The sequence below is a fragment of the Protopterus annectens genome, chromosome 2.part1 (assembly GCF_019279795.1).
Source record: "Protopterus annectens isolate FY-2018-M chromosome 2.part1, PAN1.0, whole genome shotgun sequence".
In the NCBI taxonomy this organism is placed as follows: domain Eukaryota; kingdom Metazoa; phylum Chordata; order Ceratodontiformes; family Protopteridae; genus Protopterus; species Protopterus annectens.
Window position 1 is genome coordinate 1,247,800,233 of NC_056729.1, and position 17,797 is coordinate 1,247,818,029.

Consider the following 17,797-nt stretch of genomic DNA (forward strand, 5'->3'; position numbering starts at 1 on the left):
ATCACTGTATACAAAACCTATTTATTTTATTTTATTTATTTTACATTTGTTAACCGGGAGGATCCGACTGGATACATGTCCATTTTCAGCGGAGGCCCGGGGAGAAAAGCTCCAGACAAGACAATACAAACAAGTCAGAAAAAAAAACAACTATATATTAAATAATACAGGTAAAGTTTTAGTTTTATAAAAATCAAATCAAGATAAAGTTTGTGATTACAATATATTCATGAATGATTCAGTAGATATATTTGAGACCCTGAGTCTGGGAACAATGTAAGTTCAGAGAGATAGCTAGCTAGGGTTAGGTCAGTAGCAGGTATGTGTTGACCGAAGATAGAGTTTTAGTTTGGTCTTATATAGACTTAAGGAGGGCAGTGAGGTAATGTCAGGAGGAATTTTGTTCCAGATTCTCCCTATTGAGTTGGAAAGAAGAGAGTCTCCGGCCATGTTATTAGTTTTACAAGTTTGGATAAGGAGGCGGCTGGATGATCTCAGTGTACGAGGGTTGTTGCAGAGGGAGATAAGTTTTTTGAGTGAGGGAGAGTAGTCAGGGTTGTAAATTATTTTATGAGCAAGGACTAGAAGGTTATATGAGATATGTTTTGGTAGCTCAAGCCAGTTTAGCTGGGTTAAATTGGTGCAGTGATGGGTTCTATATGGTAATCCAGTAACAAACCTAGCGATATGATTATAGCAGATAGTGAGTTTGTTCATGAGTGTTTTATTAATATTCTGAAATAAGGGGGATGAGTACAGGAGTGTGGAGAGAAGATGGGTTTGGGCTATGGCGGATTTAGCTTGGGGGGTCAAGAATCTCTTTATTCTATATAGCGAGCCTATTTTCTTATTGATGGATTTAATCATTAAGTTTATATGAGTGTCGAATTTTAGGTTATTGTCTATAGTTACCCCTAATAATTTTGTCGAGGGATCCGGAGAGATAATTGTCCCGTCCTTTGCTTGGATCGTAAATTTAAAGGGGCTGGACCTTTGTGTCGGTGAAAACAGCAACATTTTTGTTTTTTTTGGATTAAGTATCGCTTACGACTAGAGAGCCAGTTTTCTATTTTACTGAAAGTGGATTGGGTCATATTTTGTAACTCTGTAGGGGTTGTACCGGAGCAAATCAGCGTTGAATCATCTGCATATTGAATACAACTAGCATTTGATACAACTGTATGCAAGTCATTAATGAAAATCGATATGTTGATACCACTTACTCAAAATGGTGCATCTGAGAATTAGATTCTACTGTCTGACACCACTCCAGAGGTGGGACACTTGTAAATGTGCTAAAGCATGCAATCTATAAAGGTGGAGGTGAGTTTCTAGAATTTGTTTTCACCTGTGTCAAACTGCTTGACAGCTAGGTTTGTATCGGACAGTCCATCTTTTAAAATACTTAACATATTTAAGAATGCAAATATTTAAACATAGTTACCACTGAAAAGACAAACATGTGGTCCATCCCACAACTCTGCATCTGTACCAATAGTAAAATGTTTTGTTTATCTTCTAGAAAACGTGAAAATAGCAACATATTTTACAAAACATTTTTGTCACAGTCCATGAACTCTTAAAGTCCATTATTTCAGCCAAATAAAAAAATCTTACAAATGAATCGTATTGCAAATTCTCAGACAGACAAGCTCAGTGCTGGGCTACTGATTGCAGAAACTGAACTAAATGACACACACCAGCTTTTACATATTGCAAAACTGCACAAATCAAAGTAGAATCTGGTCTAGAATAATATAATTAAACAATGAACACATTTTTCATTACCATTACTCCTATGACACAAAATGAATCAGCAGGCTAGGTTCTAAGAAAAGTCTTCCATCTCTACCTTATGCTGAATCAGCACAGAACTACCACCACTGTTACAGAGAATAAAACAATGAGAGAAGCTACACATCAAAAGGTAAAAAAGAAGGGAAAAATTACCATCAAATGAAATTGTGGGGTGTTCTCTTCTTATACACTGCTGCTGCTCCAGCTGAGTGTTTTGCAGACCCGGAGAATTCTGTGAGGCTGTATGGCATACCATCAACAAAGAAGTACTCAGTAAGGACAGACAGATCACTTTTAGCCTTGTAAAGATCATGGTGAGAGGTCCATCCACTGGTCTATCATTCAGTACAGTCCTTGGAGACTTTGCTGCATCTGAAAAGAATACAATGTAGTCACGTGAGAATGTTGTCAGTTAGTAGCAATTTATTCAACATGAATTCAGTCTTTCCAGTAAAGCTGGAAGGTAATGTAAATGTTTCTCATAATTAAAAATGACAGGCTACAGCAGTGATGCTTGGAGTATCAGAGCACCTTCTCTTTCAATGGGTCAGAGGTTGAAACTGTGACAGATTGAGACAGACTCCAGGTCTGACATTGACAAACCATCATATCAGTGCTAAAATTAAAGGTAGGAAATGTCTCAAATACTAATAAACATAGTTTACAATTTCTGCATAAAAATGTATGACGTAAAAATATATAAAAACTTTCTCAGAAAGGGGGACCCCTCATAAAGTTACCCATATCTCTTAAGAAAAAGAGTAATTGCTATAATATTACAACACCATAAATATTTAAGAATGCCTGTCACAGAAAGCTGACCTATGCAAACATTTACTCCCTTTAATGACACTTCGTGTTCCTCTACAGGAAGCATCTTACCAATCATCTGATACCAGATGATGTAGCTAGCAGAAAGCAGAATGTTAGTAATTTCTGCTGAACTTATTGCTCTGTGATACCAGTTGAGGGTCTTATAAATAATTTGTCAACTTTCATTTCTAGATGCTCCAAGGTAGGACCATCAAGAAACAAAAAGACCAAAATTAAGTTACGCACTGACTGCAGGAAATACAATTAACAGTCAACACATACAAACAAGGCAGCTGAACAGGTGGGTTCATAACTGCAAGATTGTAATATTTCTCTCCTCAAGGTTGTAAGATATACACATGTACCTTCTTACAACAAAATCATCTAATCCTTCAAAAATGAAAACTGTTACAAAGACTCTGTTTAGAAATGTTTCAATTCCGAATTATCTTTCTTTTTCCTTTGATCCGTGTATATCAACTTATTAAACAACAGCTGAATAGAAATATGAATGCTAATAAACACTTATTCATCACACTCTGCCAGCTCCCAGCTTAGCGTTAGAGTTCCACACCTTAGAATAAAACCTAGAGAAACCTCAGATGTTAACAAGGCACTCACTCCATTAAAACTATGCTACAAACTCGCTCATTTCCTGTCATCAACTACATGACAATCTGTGGCAAGAAATATCCTTTTAACCAAGTTAGAATATACTTTCCCCTTTTTATGTCTTCAGTCTAGCACCCATCAACAAAAACTACAAATCACTGCATACCTCTCAACCAGAAATCTGGACAAAACCAGTGGTGGCTTCAAATCAAAGGGGGGCTGCAGGAGACAGCTGAATGGGTGGGACCAACATGAAGGGGTGTGCCAAACTCGGATGTGGGTGGGACTATGCTGAAAACTACAAAAACTTGGACTTTAATTAAATATCATAAAAATTAGTGACTCAAGCACCACGATGTTCTACAAAAGATAATTTATTGCAATAGCGCATTGCAATAAATATAGAACACTGTGGTGCTTGTGTCACTACCTTTTACAAAATTTGGACTGTTCTGAGTGACACTTGCTTTATCTGTGTGGTGAGAGCCTTTTTGTTGTGTTTTGCTACTTTAATTAAATATGGAGCCCTGGGTGCCAAACCATCATTATGAGAGTCCAATCAAGACAAAATGAAGTGTAGAAGAAAAAAATACTTCACTGCATTGGTTACATGATAGCTTACTTAATATCTAGATGGAAAAAAAAAAGTTGTGACTTGTGAGACATGAAAAAAGAAATTACTTTTTAAATACACTACTGGAATGCCAGTCAAAATCAAGTATAAAAAATCAAGCAGCACAACTCAAATCACTTTTCCTTGCACTGCAGTTCTAATTATAATTTGTATTCAGCTTTATAAAAGTACCACGTAACATGCTGAAAGTAGCAATCTCTGTGATACCCTGACTTGTAAAAATGTTTCTTATCCAAAAACACCTGCTGCCTGACAACAACTATCTACTTGTTTCATGGGGAAAACATGATCAAAGTAAAAAATGAACAGCAAACAAGAAACAAGCTCAATACAAATTGCTTAAAGGATTACTGCACAGGTTATGGACCACACATGATAGACTGGCATTCTGTTTAGTGTACAGGTAAAGACTGCAAAGATGACTGCAAGTCTTCAACAAATGTAATGAGCTTCTGAAAATACTGTAATCCTGTCCTTTATTACAAATACTGTCATTTGCATTTCAATACCTAAGGCTTATACGCAATCTAGTTATGTAAATATTCTCTGCGTGGCAACAACAAAAAGGCTTTCAATGTTGGTAATTCTTTAACAGTATGGTTATTAAAGCTTACTTGCTTCTTACAGTCGCAGACAAGCTTACCTGATGGTCATTAAAGCACTGCTACTTAAACACAGAGCAATAGGCTCTGCAACAACACACATTTTCTGAATAAGAAGAAGCATAAATCAATAGTATAAAAATATGACAGAAAACCAGAACATTCTCCAAAATCAAGGACAGATGAAAAGCCACTGTAGTACTTGTGTCTGCTTTGGATGGGAGGATACTCTGCACAGTTACACTGCATAATTGCTCCTTGCCTTGCTTGGACACATCCAGAGTCACTACATGGGAGGAGTGGGGGTGCAACAAGTAAATCACAATTTGAAATGTCTCTGGCCGACGGTGATGGCCCTGACAGATCTGCCATACCTCTTAACCTCAGAGCAAGAGATCTGGACAAAGTAATAAACAGAAGTGGGACAAAGGCCCAAAAATAAGGGCAATTTTTAAATATTCCTCTTATAAGCTTAGAAAGATAACAGAATAGTAGGTCTTGCATTACTATGAATTTTCTGAAGGGTATGAAATCTGAAACTCAAATGTCTGTCATTATTTTCTAATTTCAATCTTTAATGATTTGTCACTAATTTGCCAAAAAAACACAATTTTATGAAAAACGGACCAAAATGTGATGCAAAAATATAAAATAGCCACACAATACAGCTGGGAACCTGTCAAAGAAGGGACACTGAGAAGCTGACAAAATAAGAGAATCTACATGCATTTCTGAAATTAAAAGTAATCTAGTACTCTAATCATTATAATTGTTTAGTAATCATAAACCCTCAATGTTTTCTTCCAAATTTGCCATTTTGCGAATGGATTATTAGGGGAAAACAACATTTTGAGCCAAAATTGAGGACAGTTGAGAGGTTTGGATATACCTAATTCTATAAAGCGATATTTGCTCATACCTCTCAACCTCTTAACACAGGAAATCTGGACAAGGCCAAACATATTGGGGAACATACAAACAGTACTAAAAATTGCTCATGTATAAACTTAGACAGTTGACAGAATAACAGGTCTTGCTTTGGCATGCATTTTTCTGAAGGGTATGAAGTCTGAAACTCAATGTCTGTCATTATTTAGTGACTTAATTCCTAAATGATTTGCCAAAAAACACAAATGTTATTTGGAACAAACCAAAAATAAGAAGCAAAAATCTATTCATGCTGCAAAAATCTGGACAGTTGAGAGGTATAGTTCAGCCGGGGATGAGTTTGCCGCCCTTCCCCTCCCTCACAAAATCATGGTTGAATGGGGCTTCCCCCCTGCAGCTATTCCAATGTCCCATTACTTGGCTATTTCACCCATTTTAGTATAAACACTGTAATGCACATACTCTTTACTTTAACGATGATTTAGATTTCATTTAAAAGTTTTATTTTACATTTTACAATGCAAACACTAATAGACATCTGCTAAACAAAGCAATGCAGTTTCACAGTGAAATAGACTCAGCATTAAAACTTCTCTGCCCTTGACACTCATATTCATTGAAACAGCATTGAAACCCACATGCAGAGAAAATACATCTAGTCAGTGGCAGATAAAGATAAACTTCAGGCTATTTTCAAATCATAGGCCCCTTGCACAGGAAACATACATGTGTTCATTGATACACCTTACTGATTGCATTAAATTATACTCCTTATATAATATAGTACAGTAGAGGACATTTTAAATGTATTATTTTGAACAGTATTCCAGTAAACAATGAAACAAAATGCATGGACCAATAATGACAAAAACTGCCCAATTCAGAACATTTTCATCATAAAAGTCTACTCAAATTTTTTACAATCCACCAGTATCAGTAAATATGCATAATCTCTGCAGAAGTAAAAGTCATCTAAATTCTACATTAAAGAGATCTGTAACTAATAAAGAGGTTGCTGTCAGCACACAACTCAATATTTCATTGTTTCATCTACAAATAAAGTGCCTGTTGCACTTGAGGAATAAATTGCCTGTGCCACATTAAAAAAAATAAGCTAGTAATATTGCAATAGGGAATGGATGGCAAACTGATAACAGGTTCATCGTTACTAGGTATTTCCGCCAAAGAGGACATTCTCAGGACTGCAGCATCCATCCCCTTTAAAAGTACAACACAATACAGTATCAGTAATGCATCTATATACTGTGGGAGTAGAACCTACAGTCTTTCTGCATCAAAAGCAATGTACACGATGAGTTGTGCTATTAAAAACACAGACACGGCATAAACAGCACTAAACTTCTCTTCAAGCTCTCAGCTCCTTGTAAAACGCATTCAACACTCAACTGTATCTCTCAACTTTGAAGCACAACAAATCTGGAAAAAGCCAAAATTTATTTGGGGGGGGGGACAAAAACCCAAAAACTAGGGGCACATTTTAAACATTGCTTGCATAATCTTGGAAAGTTGCTAGAATAAAATGTGTTACCACCATGCCTTTCACTGCCAAGTCTTGAACCCAGGACCGTATGCACTACAGTCAGAGCAACATACAATTATGACAAATCAGCTGTTTCTTGAAAGACAGGTAGACTGAAACTTAAATGGCTATCATTTAGTGAATTCAGTTCTCACCATAGCTCTCAACTTCTTAGCACAAAACACCTGGACAAAGCCAATAATGGGGGAATACAGCCCCCAAACATATTCAGTAAATTCAGTTCTCACCATAGTTCTCAACCTGTTAGCACACAATCCTGGACAAAGCCAATAATGGGGGAATACAGCCCCAAAAGTAAGGGACACATTTCAAATATTGATCTTATAAAAAAATATTGCTAGAATAAAAGGCTTTGTGTTACCATGTACTTTCTGAAGAATATGAAGTCTGAAATTCAAATGCCTGTCATTATTTAGTGCCTTCAAAATCCAGAAAAAACAAATTTTATGAGGAACAAAACAAAAATATGAGGCAAAGGTTTCACAAGTGGTGGTGGGTAGGGAAGTCAAGCTCTTGCTACCTACTCCCAAGGTAAAGGGTTTGAGTCTAGCCACCAGGAATATTTCCTGACTTCTTTCTAGCTACTGGGGCATTACACACACACACACACACACACACACACACACACACACACACACACACACACACACACACACACAGAGTTAGTATAAAACAAGTACCTGCAGAGTTTCAGTCCAAAACTGCAGCCAAGCTGCTTTTTTAATTCCAGCCAAACTCCAGCACAGTTTCAAAATGAAAGCCCAGTGAGAGAGAGCCAAAATCCTGTCTTTCCTGTGAGAGCTGAAGTCCTGTCCTTCCTGCAAGAGCAGGCTCCAGCCTGCAGACCACAGACTTCTGGAATCTCTGTATGCAGAATGCTGTCTTCTTAATCTGGACTGGTTCACCAGCAGTCCGGATTCCTATGTGCATGCATGGGTTCTGGGAATGCAGATCACGCATGCGTGGAAGTCTGGTATTTGTGTTTTTTTTCTTTTTTTTTCTTTTTTTTTCTTTTAATCTTAACTTTTGTTTTTATTTGCTGGGAGAGCTGCAGTCCAATAGCACAAGCCACCACTGGACAAAATCACAAATAATGCAGGACAAAGGCCCAAAAATAGGGACACTTTTAAATATTGCCCTTGCAAAACTTGGACAGTAGATAGAATAACAGGTTTTGCATTATCATGAATTTTCTGAAGGCTATGAAGCCTGAAAATCAAATATCTGCCATTATTTTCTGAAGACACTCCTCAATGATTTGCTGGAAAACTTCAATTTTATGAGAAATGGACCAAGAATATGAGTCAAAAATCTGGACATTCTGTGAAAATCTGGAGAGCTGAGAGCTATGCTGCATATAACATTTGGAGATTTGCCCTTCTAGCAAACAGGGCTAGCCACTGTGACATACTGAAAAAAATGCAATTGGTTACCAGTCTAAAGTCAGTCAGTAGTGACCTTCAACATGCTAATTAATCATCAGAATAATTAGCCTAAAGAACTGCCCACCACTAAAGTATATCCTTAACATATGAGGACCACCTTATAGTTTAATTTAGTAAGACCTAGATTCAAAACTACCATTGTTGGAAAAGCCTTCTGCAAAATTAGTCCTGCAACTTGGAATCATCTCCTCATTGAAGTCAGATCACAGAGTACTCTCCAGGCATTTAATGTACAGCGAAAGAGTACCCTCAGCAGGTGTGTGTTTACACATGCTTCCGGAATACAGGGGAATTGTAGTATTCTTTTCCATGCATACAAGAAATGTAATAACTATATCACTCCGAGGTGATGAAAACATAATAATGATATCTATATGTATTTATACCTCTCAACCTCTTGGCTCAAGAAAACTAGACAGAGCCAAAAATAATGGAAGACAAAGGCACAAGAATAGGGACAAAGTTTAAATATCACTTTTATAAACTTTGAAAATTGTTAGAATAAAAGGTTTTGTGTTACCATTTGTTTTCTGAAGGATGTGAAGTCTGAAACTCAAATGTATGTCATTATTTAATGAAATCTTTTCTGATTTTCCAGAAAGCCTCAGTTTATATGAGGAACATGCCAAAAATATGAGGAACAAATGTGGACATTCAGTGAAAATCTGGACAGTTGAAAGGTATGCATGTGTCCGGCAGGATAGCAAGTTTGAGAGTTCAGTATTTTTGGCCTTCAACATTATGGCCTCAGGATTATGGGTTTCAAGCCTGTAGGCTTCAAGATTATGACAGTAAACCTAGATATCACTTATGTAAATATAAATATGTGATGTTCATATTTATTGACAATTCTGGTGCAAGTTCTCCACATAAGCTTATATAAATCAAATGAGCATTCTCTTATGTATGTGAATGATATAAAAATGTAATATGCATACTTCATGTCAAATGTTTTCCTAAGATGCTGTTAATGCTTATGTAACATACTTTTCTTACATCTTTCTTCATATGTATGTAGTACATGTACTGTAAGAATTTAATTCCGTGTAATAAACTCGTTAATAATTAGTGTTCTTTTGTAAGACTGGGTGGTGGCTGAAAAGTGTCATAGGACCAACCCACCTACCCAGTTACCAAAATGGAAAATAAAAAAAAAAAGCTCCATACCAAAGACACAGGGTTCACATCCTCTCCACACACATGCTCTGTCACCAACAATTTTTCAGCTTTTAAAGGATTTAATAAAATCTTCTTTAAATTCAAACTGTTGTGCACCCACTTCAGCATCTGATATTGAAACACAGGGTATGGGTACTTGAAAAAAATCTCAAGTTTTCAATGAGGGAGGCACCTGCCACCTGCATGCTAGTTGTGCTGATACATCACTGCTTAACATCTTATGTTGTAAATCAACTAGAACACCTGAAGTGAGTAACGACCTGATGAGTATGTAGATTTACAAAGACTTATACCCACAGATTTGTAATTACTTTATCTGTACTATTACTCTGTTATGTAAGCAGACTTGAATGTTCTCCAGACCAAGGCTCTTAATGCTAAACCTGTCCTCTGCATGTACTTATACCATCCCAGGTGTTGACATGCAATGGATTTTGCAGCATATCATCCATGCATCTGCATGCAATTCAGCCAGAGCCTTGCCTGTAAAGATTATACCCCTCACATATCCCTGGTCTTCATCAGAGATTGACCACAATGATACATTCAATTGTGACCTTCCACTCTAAGGGACTGCATGCCCATTTTCCCTGCCTGTATTGCCAAAGCCTGAGCTGCTAATCAAACTCAGGTCACTTGGGTTATAATCAGGGCTTTATTCCTCCAAGCCAGTGCAAAGACATTGTGTCAAAGCATTGTTTAACGTCCTACATATTAGTATGCAAATACATCAGATGTTTCTTAATTTGATTTTGAACTGACTAGTACAGGTTACAGGAACTGATCAGGAGGTCCCTCTTGCAGCACGAGACATGAGTTGTCCCCATTGCATGAGGTCATTTTATTTTCAGGATAAATATTGTATGGACTGTGTTGCGATTTTTAGGGGTACAAGTTCACATTGAATGGATAGTTTATGCATAATTTGCTGACAGGAATAATGAATATGAAGCACTGCATTCATTTTAATTCACTGTGAATTGATGGGCACTGTATATGGAGGGAGAGGAAAGGGAACCTAGACAAAAGCATTAAACTTTGGGGATTAATTTATTACTCTTGTCTTACACAGGTGGTTGTAGTCATTTTATTATAACAAATGAAGGAAAATTTTCTTCAAAGGAAATTATTTGATTTGCACACATTATACATTCACTGGCTTATGAGTTGCTCAGGTTAAGCAATAATTTAATCAATTCTTGTTATGGGTTTCCTTGGTACTGCTGCTGCTGCTGCTGTGTTCTACTGTTTAGTTGAACAAAGAGATGAAGTATGGCAAGGAAGTATCTGACAGATGAAGTGTGTCACAAAAGAAAATACTGCCAGCCCAGCTATGAATTTTGTAAATAATTATATATAATTTGTGAATATTGATATGATTTATATAGAAGTGCGACAGAATGAGATACTGCCAGCACAGATGTCTGGAATTCTGTAAATAATCATACACTGCTGGATTAGAACAGAAATGTATATAAACTATTGTAATTGTGTAAATGTACATGTTTAAACTGTGGGAACTAGAACATTGAGAGTTAAGAAATATTTGAAATTTAATTGTTTTATGATTGTGCTAAAAAGTTAGTTTCAATGCAGCAAGGAGACAGGATGTCTAGAACTAGGGTGCCTTCTGCATTGTTTTGTAAGTGTTTTATTGTTTTATGTCTTCCAGCAGTTACAAAGATCTGAGAGATATGTATTTTTCACAGGGAGTTGTTAAAATGATGGCAGTTTCTAGCAGTGGGGGTTTACACCTGGGATAGCCAGATGACTAAAGTGATGTCATCCTACAAGTATCCCAACAGCAATACTTGAGATATTCATTTAAGAACTCTCTGGGGGAGGAAGAGAGAGAAGGCATTGTGTATTTTGTCTTTGACCTAGAAACATCCACTCACTACTTCTCCCTGCTTGTTGTTCTGTAAGTAAGTTTTTAGGGCACAGTAATTCTTTCAGATTCAGATGGGAATATAGCAAAGTATAGTTTAGATGTTTTCTTTCTTTGAGACTCTCCTGTAATGTTGTTTTAAATATTTCATGTGATTTTGAACTCTGATAAAACTGATTACTTACTGAGTATTGTCTTGTTCTTTTATTATTTATTATTAAATATATTTAAACCTATCATTGTGGCTGATATCCGTGAGACATATAAGCTCTTATTGGCATATCTATTTGGTGACATTGTGGGCCACTCATAAGAGCATTGTCTCTTGGTCTAACTACCATTTGGATTAATAGTAACATTACACAGTAAAATTGGACACCCTTTGCTAAGGGCCTTAAAGGAGCTGGCTGGTTGCAGCAAAAACTACCTTATATAGTCTGGACAGAAGGGCCATAGCTAGTAAACCTGTGCTAGCCTTTCCCATGTGTGTGTTTGTGTGTGTGTCAGCTACTTGGGCAGGGACATGAAGCACTGGTTGGACAGAGAGGGTGCTGAAGTTCTTAGTTTGGCCACTCAGCTGAGATCTCAACTTTATAGCTATGCCAGTGGGGAGTCTTATTGGGGATCTGGAGAAAGATGGGAGAACCCAGACACAGACTGACTGTGATCTCTGTGTACTCTTAAGGGAAATTGTACTTTAGTGTGTGTGTACTTCCCCCACTTTTGCCAGTGGTGAAGATTGAGGCTCATTAATTACTGGGTCAGTGTTGGGACATCACAAAGTGTATAATTTTTAATTAGCTTATTGAAGTAAACAAGTGGTAAACAGTGATGTTTTAAGGTTTTATGATGATATAAATTACTGACAGAGAAATCATTGTTGCCTAGTTAACTTGAAGGCTTAAATTTAAATTATCATATTAGAGGCAGGAAGGATCTTGCATTATGGCACATGACAGGGAAGTTCATTTTAATGCCTTTCTGCACTTGAGTTTTGAGACAGTTCCCATTTAAGGTACTGTGATGTGTAAAATCTGCATGTCTACCCTAGTACTGAACAGATTTTTTTTATTGGATACTTTGGTTTCAGTTTACATCTTTGGAAGTAAATAAGGGTTAAAACGTATTTTGCACATTGTGATGGCTGTATATAGTGTTTTTTAGGTGTAGATACATTCTGAATGAACTATCATCCCACTTATAGCTGCCTTTATTGCTCTTGACCATCGCTTGTTTGACAAGGTTCACAAGTAGGTATCAGAAAAGGAATGTGTTGCAATAAATGATGACATATCTTAATGAAAAGATGTTGTTCAAGAAACAGTCAAGTGATATTCTATGTAAAATAGAAATGAGTAATTAAATGTTATCTTGAGAGTTTGAGACAGTTGGGATGTACACAAACATTTTTATATATGCAAAATATAATACAAAGACAGCAGGATTTATAAACATTTGCATTATTTTAATGGACCATATACTAAGGGTACTGAAAGAAAACTGTTACTACTGACAGTACCATATGGTAAATTTCTCTACTTGGTTTTCACCTTAAATTCATTAACATAGGTAGGAAATGTATGAAAGCAATGAATGGAATGATACCTCAGAAGTTAACAAAAGTATTTATACAAAAACGTACCTCTTCTATAATCTTCCAGTTATTTTTTATGAAGGGTGAATAGATATTAAGTTATTATTAAGCAAAATTAAAATTTCATATGAATAATAAAATATATTAAATAATATATCTATGTTTGTTCATATAATCGATAGTAATGAATTATTATACATATTAGCAGTCTGAAGTATTAAATCTTTCTATTTTTTTACATTTGGAATGCTAGCTCCGAAATTAAATTCATACATTAGTAATTGCTGTGTTTAGAAGGGTAAGCATTTGAAGTGTTTGGACCAACAACAGCAAATCCTGTAATGTGCAGACTGAATGTCCAAAAACAGACGTGGATACATTAAGTCTGAGATAGTCATTTCTCAGAATATTCTCTTTTCTCCAAGGTATGGTGATTTCAGAGCAAGCATGTAAAAGCAAAGCACTTGAATGATTTAGAATGTTTTTATTTTGTACTATACATAGAATTAATAGAAATTCTATGGGTGGTCTGTGGGAATATTTGTTAGCATTAAGGGAGCTGTGGTGACAATGGAGGCCACATATTGACCTACCCCCATAAATCAATGAATTAATTTCTATTTCTAATTTATAAAAATCATGCAAAATATAAGAAATTTGTTGGTTTAACAGTTGTATTTATTTCAAATTTTAATGTGATTTATGTATGCTTATTTATTTATATGTAATTTTGTACTATTTTAAACAAAAGCATCTTTATTTATTGAGCTTATGTGACAGTGTTAATGTTCTGTGACTCGGTGATGTTGGTATAAAATGAACTGACCAGATTTTTATTGTAGATCCTGAGGAATCCTTATTAGATGAATGTGCTTAATACTGCATTGTTAAATAAAAGTTTGTTAAATATACTTTGGTGTGCTGCAGTTGTGACAGAGTGCACTGGATTGTGCTTTAAAAAGGATATTCATCTTTCAGTAACTCTGACCCACTGTGCATTTCTGCAAAACACACATTATTGGTCAAATGACTGTTGCAGATATCTTACTACCATACTTACGTCTGCGTTTCTAAGACTTTAAGCTGCTCCTTTGAACAAGCACACTAACAAATGAATTGGCATGTACACAAGGACAGCGTTTATGTTACAGAAAAGGCATCAGATTACAATATAATACTGGCTCAGCTTCTTAACATAAAAAAGTCTGCAGTGGGTTCTGATGATGTCATTCACATGGAACAAATGAGAAAAGGTGTTGTGTTGATGTAATTCATATGGAAAGAGGAGAATCCCTTCCGAATTGGTCAAGGAGCACAGCTTGTTGCTGACGGAAGTTCATGCTATATAAGCTTTCCTTCCATTTTCATATACAGACCTCCCTGACAGCACAGGGCAAGGCAATTAAAACATGATAAACTTTCTTCAGGTTGATTTCAGAATAAAGTAAAGGTGAGTGAGAGCTTAACTTGGAAACTATAACAGTTTTTTTTTTCAGAAGCTAAAACTTAAATGATTTGTATAATGTGTAAACTTAACAGTCCCAAACTATAATATAAATCAAAAACTTAATATAAGGGCACAATTTAACTCTACTTTTTGGAAGCATGTCTTCTAAATATGAGCTGAATCATTGAATGGATCTTATTTAACAACTCACAGTATATACTCTGCATTTTGGCTTCAGCTGCTGGATTAATGTTACGTGATTTTCATGTTCTGAAGTTACATAATTCAACCAGTAAAACAAGAAAGAAAAGCACGGTGGATGCCTTGAGAAAGTAATTTCACCAGCTTCACTTCTTTTCTAACATTTTTGAATTCTTTAAAAGACTCAGATCTAATTATACAGAAGGTCACATTTTACAGTATGGTACATTTAAAAATAAATGACCTGTTGGCTCTCTTATTGCAATCATTTTTAGATACAGGACTTTGGGTCAGAATGTGACCTCTAAACAGCCAGGTAGGTGGACAGGTTATTATGAAACACAATTTTAATCAAGATCACTAAGCATTCACTATAGGGAGGCACCAAAGACTGTTTGTCAAACAAGAAAATCAATTTCAATCTAGCATGTTTCAGAGCAATCCTTTTTAATGAAATGAAGGAACATAATGGAAAGAAAAGTATAGCAATTTTCAGTTATACTCATGGCAGCTCAAGTCGTTAAAGAAGTACCTTAATGACAGAAAGACTGGGGAGAGAGATCCCTAATCACAATACACACTGCATTCAGTTTCTCGTAGGCTTCATATTCACTAGCATCCTTTTTTGTCATCTCATGGCTGTGCAGTTTTGATGTAATAAATGTATACTTAGAAGACAGGCTATTAATACAGTTATGTACCTCCTCCCATCAATTACTTAATACAGTTCTCGTATAACCTTTAGTATAACCTTTCTGAACATTTTTCCATAGAGCAAGTCATTTGAATGTCTTCTTTAGTTCTGCTTAAGAATACCAGCTCAAGTGCCCATGTAGTGTAACTAGTATTATGACTTCTGCTGGAACAAAAAACTCTCTGACCCTTCCCTTGCCCACTGCTGTACTCAGTGCCCACTTTATCTGTTCACAGTTATTGCAAAAGGAATGTTGCTGTAAGGAATGCAGGGTATAGGAGAAGAGACAGTTCCAGAAGTCTGTAGTTTGTACTCCTTGGTCATGACAGAATGAAGCTCACTCACCATACCACTCAATCTCTTTCGGTTAGAAATCTGGACAAACCCTGACAGAATAGTGGGAAAAAGATCCAAAAATATGAATAGATTTTAAATATTGCTCTTATGAATTTAGAAAGTTGATAGAATAACAGAGTTTGTGCTAACATGTTTTTCTGAAGGATCTGAAGTCTGAAAATCGATGTATGTCATTATTTAGTGACTGGACATTCTGCAAATATCTGGACAGTTGAGAGGTATGTCACCCACTAGGCACCTGTAAGCCTCCTGACAGACAAGACAGTGTGGATAATGTTTGTAAATAAACAGACTGCTTCATTTAAATAATGATTGCATAATAAATTGCTATAACAGAAGACCTTAGAAATAATGTTTTTCAGCAGATTATAACAAACTGAAAAATAAATAGAAAAATAAAATAGGTCTGCATTTAATGATATTCTTCAGTGTTTATCAGTGACTACACAAAAACACAAAACTATACCACTTTGCTCTATTAAACACAAATATACACACACAATACTGCATATCTGTGCATATATATATATATATATATATATATACACACACACACACACACGTGGCCTTATATATACAGAATTATAACATTGGGGTTCTCAACAAATAGAGGAATGGAACTGCCTCCAAGATATGTTAATAATGGTGCAAACAATGTTTATATGTGTAAATAATATTTATAATGGTAATATAATCAGTTGTGAATAGAGTGACATTTCTTTAAATTTAGTGTTTTGCTAAGTATACCTGTTGCTTTAAGACCAGATAAATAATTGATTGTATTAGAAAAAACAGATTTCTTTAACACACAGCATGTTTGTGTTACTACTGGAAGTTGGTTTAAATTTTCAGAAAGCACTCCCTCCATACCTAAATGTTGCACTTACCATGATTTCAATCCTGATGACAATTATGGTGGCCCCATCTTACTTGTTAGGGACCACATCACCTCTAAACAAATCCATACAGACCCACAAATAGAGCTCACTGAACTTTAAATCACATTTAACAGAAGCAAGTACCAGTTCATAGTCTATTACAAGACACTCTATGTCCCCTGATAATCAAGAAAAGTTCTTAGATGTAATGGAATTCTTTATAAACAAAAGATCCATTATTCCGAGAGACTTTACATACCCTCAGTAAACTGGAGAACCAATGCCCCATGCTTAAATGTTCTTAGTTTTCATAAATAAAAGCTCCCTGGAACAGATTATTAGCAAACCCACTAAAGGACATAACACACTTGACCTTGTCCTTACAAATATAGCTTCTTCATATATTATTCCACTGGTATCTCCCACCTGCTGTTTAGATGATCATAAGCTAGAAACATTCACTATTAGACTTCAAGGATTTCAAGTGAACAGATTCATTAACTTCTAATATGAAACTTCAAGATTCTATTCCAGCATAACAGCGAACATTGCCTCAGCAGAAAACTACACAAAAGAGGTCTATGCTACTTAGATAAAGACAGAGAAATGACCACAGCTACCAGCTTTGAACATAATGCGAAGCTTAAAATCGAATCACCCTAGTGATTTCACCAATATAAATAAACTCTACAATAAAAATAAAAAGTATGCTTATAGTATACAACAGATCTAAAGACCCTTAAATTAGGGATAATATTATAATGATGACTAAAAACTTGAAAAAACACTATAAGGACTACTAAGACAGAGCGTGGACTGAAGCTGTTATCTGGATAGATAATTGGGGATGCTGTTAGGAAAATACAAAAAGTAACAGAAATGAGAAGTTTATGAAAGAGGGAGTGAGAGTAAAAGTACCAAAATGGACTAGAATTAGACATACATTGAGTGAGATCCAGCAGCAAGCAGTTGGAAGTATATTGAAAGAGTGGGACAAAAAAGATTGAGAGATACAGAACTGATTCAAGAAGTGAACAGAGGGCAATATTATGTACCATTAAATCAGGTGGAGGGTGCTTTTGGGCTAAGAGTAGATGATTGGCTGGTGTACAGGGGAGCAGCTAGGAGAAAAGTTATGGAGAGAAAAACGATGTTAGAGGAAGGAGAAGTGGCTGGGAGTATAGAAAAAGGGAGTATATGTCATATA

At 35.8% G+C, this 17,797-nt stretch overlaps 1 protein-coding gene across 4 annotated transcripts in view; it reads right to left on the reverse strand.

Annotated features, from left to right (window-relative positions):
- The window catches only part of SEMA5B (semaphorin 5B), a 3,270,261-nt gene that overhangs the window by 1,479,549 nt on the left and 1,772,915 nt on the right, over positions 1-17,797 (reverse strand). For all 4 annotated transcript variants that reach the window (XM_044062778.1, XM_044062776.1, XM_044062777.1 and 1 more), the window contains one exon: positions 1,951-2,169. In XM_044062778.1, the coding sequence (XP_043918713.1) occupies positions 1,951-2,110 (160 nt within the window). In that variant the 5' untranslated portion in view covers positions 2,111-2,169. The remainder of the gene's footprint in view (positions 1-1,950; positions 2,170-17,797) is intronic.